Source organism: Corvus cornix, chromosome 10, assembly GCF_000738735.6.
Source record: "Corvus cornix cornix isolate S_Up_H32 chromosome 10, ASM73873v5, whole genome shotgun sequence".
Lineage (NCBI taxonomy): Eukaryota > Metazoa > Chordata > Aves > Passeriformes > Corvidae > Corvus > Corvus cornix.
The window spans coordinates 13920794-13934563 of record NC_046340.1 but is presented as its reverse complement, the minus strand read 5'-3'; the positions used below and the strand labels follow the sequence as shown (position 1 = coordinate 13934563).

At 40.6% G+C, this 13770-nt stretch overlaps 1 protein-coding gene and 1 long non-coding RNA gene across 5 annotated transcripts in view; one reads left to right on the top strand and one right to left on the bottom strand.

Annotated features, from left to right (window-relative positions):
* Nucleotides 1-13770, top strand: part of ALDH1A2 (aldehyde dehydrogenase 1 family member A2) — a 75618-nt gene that overhangs the window by 21389 nt on the left and 40459 nt on the right. Inside the window, exon 1 of one of the 3 annotated variants that reach the window (XM_010390838.3) lies at nucleotides 492-1003. The exons of the other annotated variants lie outside the window; for them this stretch is intronic. Coding sequence (XP_010389140.1) covers nucleotides 887-1003 — 117 coding nt within the window. The 5' untranslated portion in view covers nucleotides 492-886. Of the gene's footprint in view, nucleotides 1-491; nucleotides 1004-13770 lie in introns of those variants that run through there. 3 annotated transcript variants of the gene reach the window in all.
* The window catches only part of LOC120410541, a 130112-nt gene continuing 118822 nt past the window's right edge, over nucleotides 2481-13770 (bottom strand). For both annotated transcript variants that reach the window (XR_005602788.1, XR_005602787.1), the window contains one exon: nucleotides 2481-2876. This is a non-coding gene — a long non-coding RNA (uncharacterized LOC120410541). The remainder of the gene's footprint in view (nucleotides 2877-13770) is intronic.

Genomic DNA, 13770 nt, shown 5'->3' with positions numbered 1-13770 from the left:
ACGCTCGGGGAGCGCCCGGGGGCGGGAGCGGGGCACGTCGAGCGCGCGGCCGCCGGGCGAGCAGCCCGGGACAGCAGCGGGCGGCGGTGGCCGGCCGGGAAGCGGGCACGGATGCGGACGCGCTGCCGCTCAGGCTGCTCCCTCTCCGTGCCCTCTCCGCGCCTCGACCCGGGACCCGCGAGGGGCCGCCCGCCCTGCCCCGTCGGCCCCGCGCCCGAGCGCAGCCGCCCGCCCGGGGCCGCGCTGCCAGGCAGCGCCGCTGGCGGAGCACCGTGACCCGGTCACCCCGGCCCGACACGGCTTCCCCAGTGCAGCCCGGTCTCTCCCCTTACGCCGCTACCCCCGCCGCGGCCGGGGCTCCTCAGCCTGTGTCGAGCTGGGGCTGCTTGGGCTCCCCGCGGGATGCCCCGGGCGGGGCCGGAGCCGGGACTGGCCTCTCCCGGCCGCGGCGCCTCCCCGCCGGCCCCCGCCTGGCACCGGGGAGCCGAGGGGGAACACGACGGTCCCGGTGACCTCGCTCCCCGCGGCCGTTCTCCGGTGCCGCTCCTCGGGCGGCAGGCAGCGACCCGCGCCCGGGAGCTCCGTGCTCCCGCGGGGTGCCGGGAATCCCCGGGACGGGATGGGGCGCGGGGCCGGGGGGACCTGAGGAGGCTGCGCCGCAGTGAGCGGGGCTGCGCCGCTCTCGCCCTAGGTAGGATGGACCTGCCCCCCTGCCTCTGCCCCCATGTCCAATAAGAAGAGACCCGGCTTGACACCTGCCTATATACAGAGGAGGAGAGCAACATCTTCAGCGCTGGGCTTTGGAGGGGGGGGACCAACCCAAAACACAACACAGCATCAGGGCAGAGTGGGGGGCTCGGTGGTATTATAAAACCCCCCCAAGACTATGACTTCCAGTAAAATTGAGATGCCAGGGGAGGTGAAGGCAGATCCTGCAGCTCTGATGGCATCTCTGCATCTGCTGCCTTCTCCCACTCTCAACCTTGAAATCAAATACACCAAGGTAAGTTGTGTTCATTTGTTCTGGCAGAGAAATTAATGGTTTTCTCTCCAAATGAGAGATTTTGCTTAAAATCAGTTTCATTTTGCCCTACCCAACCTGAGTGTAGAGATTAAAAAAAAAAAAAAAAAAAAAAAAGCAAAACTGCTAAAAGACTGCCTTGAATCTGTAATAAAAGAAACCGATTTTTAGCCCTGTAATCATCTGAAAAAACACGGGATAATAGAAAAGCAAATTCGATCTGCTGGGACTGGCTTTGCCACTTCTCTTTAAATGTACTGTTTTCTACTGAGCTGTTGGGGTTTATTTTCAGTGCAAAATCAGTAGTTCTCGAATATGTTTTAGTTGCTTTTTATGTACTTCAGAGAACATTACTGTACCTGTGTATCTCAATCAGAAAATAAAAATGTTTTCTTTCTTGAATTACCCTGTATGCCCAAGGGACTCTTTTACAATTCCTGGAGGACTCTTAATACTATCAGGTTGTTACAGCACTGGAACAGGTCTTTACTAACTTCCATGATTCTTGAATATACCCTTGAACAATATTGCAAGAGGGCATGTTTTCCCTACTGATCTTTAAGACTAATTTTCATAAAGAGAGGGTTAAGAACAAACCCACTGGGTCAATGTAGAAAAAGCTGCTGGTTTTCTGGGGTGTCTTATGAGACTATATTGGTTTTGTCGATTAAAATGGGCATTAAGAACAGTCATTTGTTTGTAAATGCATTTTGCATTTTTAAATTCGTTTATATATTTTTATTCTTTGTATCTTCAGTATCTTTAAAGAATGTTTTAATTTCTGTTGGAGAGGTTTCAAATCTATTGCATAAACAGATTACAATGTGTCAGACTTTGTTTCTAATTACTAAGTAACTTAATAGGAAAATAAGCACATCAGCACTGGAAAAAGGTGATAACATTTTTATCTACTGGAAATACAACTTCAGGAGCTTTAATGCTGATAGGAGACTCATTTTGGCTGATGTACTGTAATTTTTCCTCTATATCATCACTTTAAAAGCTTTTCATCTTTTCTATTTTTTTTAGTGGGTGCCAAAACTAATTTGTCTTCTAATTTGTTACAGCAATTCCTTGTTCTAGAAGAATGTTTCAGAGGAAAGTCAACTATTTTAAATTTCATTACATTTTAGTGCAAACTGCAATATGCAAATTTTAAAATGCATATGGTTTCTTGCTCATAATTTCTTTTTAAATAGTTGAAATAAGTAAGGAATGCAGTTATTGGATGCTGTGTATTGCTACACCTCAGGAGCAATCATAGTGTGCAAATAGTATTTGGCATTAATTTTGTTCATTGCTGGTTTCAGTGTGAACTGTGCTTCAGGAGTGTTTGGTGGGAAATACTTGAGAGTAGTACCACAGCCAATTTGCATCATAAATGTACTTGCATTTGTCTGTTCTAAAACTGGAGAATTGGTTCTAAAAATCTTTGAGAAATACAGCAGTCATCAGCAATCATAGCTTTTTTTCTGTGAGAATGTATAGTGATCTTTAATAAATCAATACATAGTGCCATCATCTCAGATCTACGTTACACATTTTATACTAATGGAACAATTAAAAGAAAGTTATTTCACTTAAATATTAAGCCAAAAACAACGGCAATATGTTTCTTCTAAGCTTGAGTTTGAGATATCAGGTAACTCCTGGTTGCTTTTGAGAAAATTTTGGTTTAGGACAGGTACCAAATGTTTCACTTGGCATATCCCCTGTCTCTGTTTGTCTGTCTGTCTCGCTCTTTCCTCCTTTTTCTCTTTCTCTGCAGGAAATTCAAGTGATTTATAGATAATGGGAGTCTTCAGCTTGGAGTTTTGTCTTGGGCAGGACTTTTATCCAGGATCCACTTTCCCACCTATTACAAAGAAAAACAATCAAAAATGAAATAATGGATTGTAACTTGATTCTTTCTTTTGGGGGAGTGGTCACTTCATGTCCTAAATGACAAACAACTTCCATAAACAATAAATAACATTAGACCAAAGCACTTTGGCAAGGAAAAAAAAGAAAACAACAACCCCAGACCCTGTAAAATCAGACATCTGTAAGCATTCCTAGCAGTCTCCCTCCTGCTTGTTAGCTGGGAATTTTAAATACACAACCAGGACACAGAATTCTTGAACTCTTTATTACAGCTGTCTATGAATGTAAAAACTTAAACATTTGGGAGTTAATTCTTTATGAAAATAGAGATATCTATGAACACTTTAAACTTTGTGAAAAAATTTTAAATATATTTTGCCAATTAAATTCTATTTCTATAATTCTAAAGTTGGTAAATAGACAGGCTCTTTAGAACATCTTAAAATTCCAGGATTCTCTAAGTGACTTTTGTTAAAGATTTGAAACGTACTGGAAAAAAGAAAATTATTCATTAATCATTTAATAACTGCATTACCCTTGGGGTTGATATGAAAGCTCCTTCCACCTACATAGATAAAACAAATATCACCTGTGTAATTCTCATTTATTTGATTATTTAGCAGAATTATTGAAACTTGTGAAATATTACTCTGGTAAGTTTATTGAAATGAGCAGAAAACTGTATGTGAAGTCCTTCTGATCTGTCCACCTGACAGAAAGCCCAGAGGCAATGTAGGTTTGGATAGGTCAGAAAAAATATGATTTAGTGATGGAAATTACTCAATGCCATGGTTTTATGTAAGATGTGCAGCAGTAGCTATTGGGACTTCAGTATTGGAAATCAGCCTGTGCTGCTTTGAAAAAACAGTCATTAGAAATATTTTTCCCACTTTTTAATACCTTGGCACGGTCTGTGAAAAAGAAAGCATTGTAGATGTGTGTAATAAGAACTGGTGAGCAGGATGTGAACCAGACATGCAGGTGAGTGTTCAAGCACACATGGTTAAGTTTTTTTGTGTGGCTGGCAAGTTCTAGAACTGCTACATTCAGGGTTATCTCTCTTTTCACTGTGATGTCTCCTTAACTCTTTACTTTTTAACATTAACATTTGGGGAAGGATTGCATCTGCAGAATAGGACATCTTGGAATATTGCACGGAATTAGGTTGCTCCACAGCCCTGTGGCACAGCAAGCCCTCTTCAGGCTTGTCAGGAGCGTGCTGGCAGTTCTGCTCCATATGTAAGGGGGCACGTAGGTAGGAAGGGGATCCAGCCCTCCCCCTGGGAAGAAGTCACGCTTCTACAAAAGTCAACTTTGTGCCAGAAACTCTCCCAGAATGGGCTGTTCCAGAAATATCAGATGTGTGAGAGAAGCAGTAGCATGATGTCTGCTAAGGACATGTCATTAGCATGTTTAGTATAGGGAGCACAGCCCAGAGAACCTGACAGCTTTTGAGGGTGGTCAGAGGGTTCGCACTGTTACACTGATGCCTCTCTTTTTAGGTTTTACGAAACTCCATTTTCCCTTCTGAGACTGTTTCCCAAGTATCTGACAGTAGATATGGAATCAGCCCAGTGGATTAAGCGCTTTGCAGCATTTCCCTCCTGCTGTCTCCATTTGAGGGGCTAAAGGTGTTTCTGCAGGATGTGGCTGTCCTTCCTTTGTTATGGCATAATCACATCTGCTTTACAAAGTATTTTCTTTGTGGTTTTAGTAAGTCATGTTGACTCTTTAAAGGACAGCTTGGTACAGAACGAGGACCCCAGGACTCTGTCCTGTCACAGCTCTGTCACTATGTCAGGTAGCTGAGTGAATAAACATTCTCAGTTTGCATCATGTTGGGCACAGTAATCCAGATGGATGTTTTAGGTTTTGTTTGTTGCTTGCCAACTGGTTTAAGTCTGAGCAAGAGCTGAACAACTTTAGCATAAGGAAAAGCTGAAGAATTGTGGTTTTGAGAGCTTTTTATAAAGAGGTGCCCTAAAGGGATGAAGTTACAGCGCAGTGGCAGTGGGGAGGTACATGAAACATTTCTGTATTAACAGCCTATGATTTAGCTGACAACCATATCTTCTTTGTCCTGTGTAAAAGGGTTTGCCTCTACCCTTACACCACAGGCTAAAATCTGTCCAGTTTCTACACACAGGCCAGGTAAGCTACCCAGCACTGCAACAGAAAGTTATATAGAGGAGTTTGTGTGAAGTGTAGGCAAACTGCTTCTGGGTAGAAGCTAACAAATACATCTCAAATTGTCATATGATAAGCATCTGGGTTTGAAGTACTTTATTGCTAGGTTTCAGTATTTTCATTCCCATTGCACTTCCTTGGCATTACCTTTTTCATTAAAATTTCCAGCACGTGTTTTCCAGATAAAATTCTTGACTGACATTACGATAGGAGGCAGGAAATCTATTTTATTTAGATGAATATGCAGAATCTTTGTTATTTTTTGAACAGAAGACAAGCATTGGCAAAACTCAGGTAAGAGATGAATACACGTACTTTCCCATCTGTCTTTCCCTGAATTAGCTACTTTAGTGCCTTTTGAATTCATATCCACTGAGTGATGCTTGAAAAAAACAGCTTGGCTTTTGGGTCACCTAGGTGAGCACAGTCCTCTTGCAAAAGATGGGGCACAGAAAATTAGAGATGTTTGCATGAAGAGTAGACAAATAGAACAGCTACTTTACTTCTACTTTGTGGAACACTTCAGCATCTGATGCTGACACTAGGGATTCCACTCTGTATCATCACATTTGATGTTTTAGTGTACATATTGTATGCAGATTTACTGTTGTTTAAATCTGCAGTTTGAATTCTCTACTAGTGTATTCATCGTGTTTAGTATTACAATCCATCAATTCAGATGGTGATTGCAAAATATTTATGCACTCCTTTCCAGTTAGCAGCCTGAATATGGGATTATTCTTTCCTCCCAAACTTTTATGGTCTTCTGCACAAACCCAATTTACCCAAGTTTTGCATGAGGGAACAAGAAACAAGCATAGCTGTACGTGTATCCAGTCCCTGCCTTTCCTTATTCCAGTACAGCCACTACAGCCATGAGCCTTAAAAACCCAGAAAACACTGGGCTGAACTAGCCCCAGCTAGAAAACTACAGCAGACTACTGTTTTACTGAGGGGTAACTATGGTAGCAGTGACCTCTCACTGTGCTGAATCTGCAGGGAGAGGCAGGATCTTTAGGGGAAAATGCACCCTGGTTTAATACATCAAGCTGTATAATAATATATTGCTGGCTCTGTCCAGTTGGTAGGATCAGATGATGTACTGAAAGACTTTATCATTGCTTTTCTCATTGCAAATAATGTTTAACATTTAAAGTATTCAAATGCAAAAGATCCATGTATTTATTTGCATACCAAAACCAGAAGGCTTGTAATAATCAGAGCACTTGCCTGAGTTGAAAGGCAGACAAATTCATACCCCTGCTCTGAAGCCAACAGAGCAGAAACTTTAATATGAATCCCTAATTTCTGATGGGGAATATGTCCAAATTTTGCCAACTTTGGCTGTCTTTGGAAATAATTTCATGTTATCTGCTGTTGGATAATTCACTTCTAAGTATTTATGAGGTCTCAGAGACATCAGCTTGATAGCCCAGTAGGCAGGACACTTATGAAGGAAAAGTAGTATTCAGGTTTTTGCTCCAAAAATAATCATGCTGTTGGACAGAGAATAACACATGCTCTCACACTCTCACTCTTTCATTCTGACAAAAAAAAAGACAACCCCTCATTAATTCTCCATTTTAATTTGCCCTTCAGAAACATTTCCCACAGAAGTTCACCAATTCCAGTGCATTTCCATATTACATTTCTATCTTGTAGATCTGCGTTTTCTGATAAATCCCACAGTCCAAAAATTCTTGATGCAGTTTGTCCATCTCCCTGTCCATGCAAAATTGTTCTTGGCAGATCTTAATGGGTTCTGCCAGTTTGAAGTTATTCACTGCCATAAACTGCCTGGGAGGACCACCCCATGGAACCACTGGATCCAGTTGTCCTCCTTTCTTTACAGTGCAGATGAACAGTTTTCTTCAGTGAGCTGTTCATGGACATTGCAAACCAGTGGGAACAGATCAGCATCCAGAAGTTGTCTGAACCCTTCCTTCCAAGAGGCTTGGCTTTGTATTTCCTGCCTTTGGCAAATTTCATCTCCTTTGAGTTGCCCAAATGTCATTTCACTTCAGCCCCCGTAATATTTTCTACAATACTCTGATTAGCCTGAACATTTTTATCTACAAACTCTGTACCTTACTATTAATGATCTGCAAAGGCAGGTGAGCCAAGATGTCGATTGCCAGTCACAGTAATGAAGGGGCACCTTGCTATTAACCTCTTTCCAGGGAGAATTACCCGTTTATTTCCAGTCTTTTTATCTTATCTCTTAACCACTTTTTAATCCACGGCAGGACTTTATCTTTCACCATATGGTTACTAACTTTCCTTAATAGCCTCTTGCTAAGGACTTTATCATCAAAAGCCTTTTTAAAGTCTAAATAAATTATATCCACTGATTCATCTCGGCTCCTCATTTGACTAACTATCTTCCAAGAAATCTCACACATTTACAGAGATAAATGACAAAAGATGAGCTCAGTGGTCCATATCATAAATTCTTTGTCAGGTCTTGCATAAAGTCATATTTCTTCTTTTACAGTTTTGTAGCTATCTTTTGTAAGGCTGGACTGTAACATTCATTATTTTTTGAAAATTCTTTAATTCTCCCCAATTCTAAAAAAAACCCCACAGCTTTTTACCTGTTTGGGTTTTTATAGGAGTAGAACTCATTCCCTGAAACAAGTAACCAATATATGAAATCTAGTTCAGCTGAAAGAAATGACAGACAAAAACCACATTTAAACAAAGACAAGATCATTAGGAAGCTATGTGTAAATGTAATATAAGCACAGATGTGTAGAGGTTTAAAAAATCTTCAGAAAGTTGCAGTTCTATGCAGTTCTCTAGTGAGGAATCCTCAGACAAGGGCTGGCATCCCTACTTAAAGCACAGTAAGTGCATGAATAGCTGTGTGAAGATTTACTACTAAGTATTATGCAGAGAACGATAAAGTCTAAAAATTTATTGCCATCCAAGGGCTCAATCATTCATTACTGTTGTGTTTACTCAAATGAATTCCTGTTCAAAGTGTGTATTCCTATCTGGTTTTCTCCAAAACACAAGTTCCCTATTTCAGAATTTTTCAAAAAACATATTTCTATTCATCAGTCTTTTCTGTAAATAGTCATCTACCTTTGTGACATGAATGCAACACATCAATGCTAAGTCACATGGTGAACTAAGTTTTAGGAGCACTTCATTACTAAAAGTGTGATATGTGAAGCCACATCAAAGTGTTGCTGCAATAGCATTGCTGCAATAGTCTTCCAAATGACAGAAGAAAAAAAGGACCTAATCCTTGATTACTTGGAGTCAGTGCCTTTCACAGAGAGCCTAGTGAACAATATTTTTATCTATGACTTGAAACATAATGCATTCCAGCTTTGTTGGACTGAAGTGGGAAAATACTGCAGAGAACCATCCACATCACATTCTGTGACCCAAGTGAAAATGTTTAAGGTCAGCTCAATCTCAATTTGCCTCAGCTGGAGGCTAAAACACAAGGACCACACTGAATACTAGGGTATATAGACCTTAATCTGTGAGGGATTCATAGGTAATGAAGACTTTGAATTGAACTCAAAATCTAAGGGGATGCTATGGGACAGCTGTGAGGGGCCTACAGCAGGCGGTGTGGTTACAGAAAGGATATGTTTGCTAATTTCCATGTGGATTTATACTATGCCCTAATTTAAAATGAGTTACAAAAAAATCCATTTGGAAAGTCATGAAGATACCAGAAGTGTTGCATGGTAAAACAGGCTGCAGCCCCTTTGCTGAACTTGGAAAGAGGATGCCAGGGGGACACTGTCCTCTTACCATGCTCTGGTGGCAATGATTACATTAAATCTCTCAGGTTTTACTCAGAAACTATCAGAAAGTGCCTTTCCATACAGAAATTCCAAACACATGTATTTACACAGGTAAGGTCTTACCTCTAAAGTGAGACTGATTTATTTCCAAAGCAGAGCTCTTTATAGTTTTGGGAAAATATAGGTATTTTTAGACTGTCTTATAAAGGCTGATTTTATAGTCTTGTGAATAGGTCAGCATGCTTTAAATTTGGCCCCAAGTGATTAGAGCTGGTTAGAACCTCAGGTGTACATTTCATCTGAAATAGATCTCTCCAGCTGGAAGATTCTTCCAGGTGTGTGCTGTGGCATTGTTTTCCTATGCTTCAGTGGGAAAAACCACCACTTCATACATCATCATCATCCTCCTCATCACCCCACCATCACCCTGGTACACTCTTAGTGGCTTTTAAGCAATTCCTGATGCCTTAGCTTTTGAAAACTGGAAGAACTGAGATGCATTAGCATTCAGGATTTCTTTTTATTTCAGGAACTTTATTTCAACTCCTTGTGGCACAATTGGGAGTGAAGCACTGGGCCTATCCTGGGCACAGCCCTTAAATGATTTTTGGTATACTACTGCGGCTAGATTTTTAGTAAACATGATTCCCCAGAACAATTATTTTATCTGTCCTTTTCTAGTGTTCCAACTAGTGGCTCTGCTTTTCTAATTTTTGACCAGAAATATAATCTACTTTGGAATAGCCAAATAAGGATCTCCCCAAAATGAGCAGCCACCTCTGGAACTATTTTCAGTGTCCCTTCCATAGCCAGGTTGTTTTCAGAATCCAGTGACTCTCCCACAGCCCATATCTGCTTATTTACTTAATTTAGGCTTCTCTTGGCTGTTTTATTTGTGTTACCTTTTTGGTAATTGTCTTCAAAATATTCAGTATATTTAGTATAAATTTTTTTTGTGTGTTTACAGTCTCTGTGTTTTCCAGCCTTCTTTTCCTCTCATATCTTCTTTCTTTGCCACCCCATTTATTTTCTTGCTTGTGCTTCCCGTTTTTAGCCTTGGGAATGCAAATCATCTTTGACTCTTTCACATTCTTAAGCCTCCATGCTGATTCTATGGATTTTAATTTCCGAGCTTCAAGCAGGGAGTTTCTAAGTTACTTCCTCTTTAAAAAAAATCTGCTTCTTGAAGTTTAGTATCCCAGAGAGTAGGGCTTCTTCATGTGTTTCTCTCCTGCAATGAAGCTGGAATTATTTACATGGTAACCATTTCTCAGGGGTTCAGACACAATTTTTAGTCCTTGACAGGACTATGTCAAATGTTGTTTACATTAGGATACAGAAAAGTCTGTTCTCTACACACTATTTCAGTGCAGCTCTCACTGAACTAATACGGAGTTATTTTGGCACCAGCCTTACTGCCTTCATACTCTTTTTCCTCTTTGATACCACTTCAGTGTCACTTCAGTTGCTCTTATTTAGAAGTTGGTACCTCACTCCTGCTATTATCCTTCACGATCTACACTGCTTCTATATCTGTGGGTCTGCATTTTGTGTTATTCTTCTCCTCCAAGCAGTGCCCACGCAATGCGTTGCACACAGAGCTGCTCTCCACTCTGCAGCCCGACTTGTCCTCCCTACACAGCTTACACATAAAAAGTGTGGTATGCCTCTGATAATTCTCATCCCCTTATGCTCAAAAAATGCTCGTTTTTTTCCCCTCCATGATACAGTCCAGATCACCCATTTTCACACTCAGCTTTCTTAGGCTGGTTTATAGGCACTTGTGCTTTTCTTTCCCACCTATGACCTAGATGAAAATTGTGATCTAGTTAGTTGAAAAACCCTGTAGTCTTTTCAGCTCAATCGCAAAAGCACTTCCCATGACACTGCACCTCACTTTTATTTACCACTCTGCTAGTGTAAAATGTCCTTAAAATAGAATTTGATTTTAAACTGGGTTTAATACTTCTTTATATTGTCAAATTGATTTTAGAATTTATGTAACTGACAGGTGGATATATAGATTTCTTTTTATTTTAAGGAACACTTCATTTTGTTGTCTGAAACATATTTGGAGTATATTTTAAACATTCTTTGCACCCAGACATAAAAGCAGTGTCCCGATTCCACTGGATATTTTCAAAGCTTACCATAACATACGCATTTTACATTTGCTTATGTTTCTTTTCAGCTGTAACAGAAATAGTTTTATTCTTGAGTTGTTCAAAACTAGTAAGAAATTACCACCTTCCTTCCAAATCAAGGGACTTACTTTATTTTTTCCAGTTGCTTCAGTTGTGACACGCTGTTGCAGCACTCCTGTATGGAATGGCCTGCATGGACCTTGAGAAACAAGCACAGTTGTTTTTCAGGACATATTGCTAAGCCTTTACCCCCTTTTCCATCAGTGCTTGATGTTTTGTTTGTCTTCCTCTTTTTGTCCTTATCACACTTTCTTTACCACAGCTACTTAACGGCCTCTTCTCTTTTGTGATGTTTACTGGATGCTGTTTTCCTGAAAGGTGTGAATCAAGCTCTGCTTTTTCACAATCCATTTGAAATTGTGATATAAGACTAACACTAAATGTGCTATAGCTATGCTGATGAGGGCCTAGGAGTCTTGGTGGTCCAACCCTTTGATAGTGATTTTAAAATCCATTTGTTACATTACTAAAGATGTTTTTAGCTGGCATCACTCAACTGCAAGTGTTAATATTCTGCTCCATCACATCCTTCAGAAGGCATTAATTGATTCAGCCTCACTGTAAAACTGTGACAAGGTTCCTTCACAGATGGGGGAGTTTAAATTTGTGGGAGTGTAACTATGACTAACTCAGACAGTAGGTCAGTGTCAGAGGCAGGATCTCTTGCTAAACCAGCCAGACTACAAGGAGATCAAGCCTCTATTTTTGTACATGGTATTCTGGGAAATGGCAATACAGATGAATTTCAGAGCCAATGTTTACCTGTGGATGCATGTCTGCATTTCTGTATGTTATTAATTGCATGCTTCTCTGTGTGCTCACCTATACATGCACACATGGTATAGATGAAAAGACTTTTCTTTGTGCTCTTTGCTCTCTTTCTGTGTCACTTTATGAGAAGTTCTCTCTGTTGTTGTTCCTGTGAGCATTGTAAGGGAGGCAGTGCCCTCCTTACTGCAAGATCTGCATAATGAGTTCAGATGAAGCTGGAGCTGGTGATGTTGCTCCCTTCCGTACTTCTCTTTAGGAGGAGGTATACTCCATAAATGCAAAGCAGTGACAGTACTGGAACTCCAGTTCTGGGATTGCTTCTATTCACATCTCAAAGGTTTTGTTTTAGTAAGGCACTCCGGCATGGAGGGAGAAGGAAGGCCCTTCTATTTAGATGCCAAGCAGAAGCCCAGTGCAGAACATGCTCACTGACTGGTGCAGCACAGCTCTTCCTCCCTGCAGCCAAGACAATTGCTTTTAATGTTTGGATTCTGCATAAAACACAAATGTGTTCATGCTCTTGCTCTCTGTCTCAGTTAATTTCTTTCCTTGAGGAAGCAACAGGACAAATCCTTTGATAATTTATTTCCTGGTTAGAAGCCTTTACCTGCTTTCCCGGAGTGGTTCCTATGACTGGGAACCTTTGTAGTCAGCTCCTCCAGCTGTTTGCCTAAATGGTCTTTGGGGAGACTAAAAGCAGTGAACCAGCAATAGCAACATTTGATTTCAGCCGGGTCCCATGGGAATTTAGTTATTACTCACTGGATTGGATTGGCAACATACCTTATACCAGGTACCTGCCAAAGGTTGCATTGCCATGAACCTTCACAAACAGCTGTCACTGGTGTGTTCCTTGCAGAAGGGGGTGACACGTTTGCTGTAATTAATACTGGCCTCCATACCTTTACATACCAATAGTACTTGCAATGTCTGGGTGAAAAATTTCTCAGATTAAAGTCTTGATAGTGATTTTAGCCATTTAGCGATCATGTGTCATTGTGTTCACTACAGGCATAAATCCTGTCATGTAAACAGCAGGGAAACATATTCTGGCATCATTACAAGGCACTCCAGCAGAGAAAAATGGAGTTTGGTTAGAAAGGGGAAAAGAAACATGAATTTTAAAGGAAATGGGGAGAGGGGGATCTTGGGACTGTATGTATGAATATTCAAGTTTTTTAAGGAAGGCTCTTTATTGACAAGACTTACAGCACACCTTGCTCATTTAAGGAAAGCTCAGTATAACCAGGTTTTGGGTTTGCCCTAGTCCATGTTTTTAATACTGCATGTTTGGCAAAAGTTTAGGGTCATGTTTTTCATTTACATATGCAAAGTTACTAGTCTGTTTCTATTTAAAGGTAAATAGAAGAGCTCATTTTTCATGCAGGGCTTCATCTCTATACAGAATAGCTTGCCGGTCATATATATAAAAATGTTAAATTCTATCAATCATTGGCATAATTTTGGTATATCCTCAAGTGTTCTATTTGACTGAGACTGTAATCAGCTCTTGCAAGAACACTCCACATCCAATTTTAGCCTTAACATCACAGTGTACTTTGAGGTGTAAATCTGTCAGGTATGCAAGCACAGCAGGATACTTTGACAGTTTAAACCCAGTTCTCCCCTATCAACCTTATGAATAATAAAAAGCAGAATGGCCTATTCCAGTTTTGTATATGTAAAGGCAATGACTTAATCAACAGAAAGAACTGGAGGATAAATCAGAGCTGAACTCAGAGGAAAGGGAGTCTAACAGTTTCTTCTCTCCAGAAGAATATTCTAAACTAAATAAATCAGTATTTTTCCATGACTTTTTATTGAAAATAATTTCCAGCTTGAGAGATTTCATTGCAGCATTGAATGAGAGATGTTGGGTTCCTCTGCATCTTCTTGAAGAGCAAAAAAGAATTTATAAATCAGACTTCTGGGAATTGTTATCTCACAGCTTCTTCTA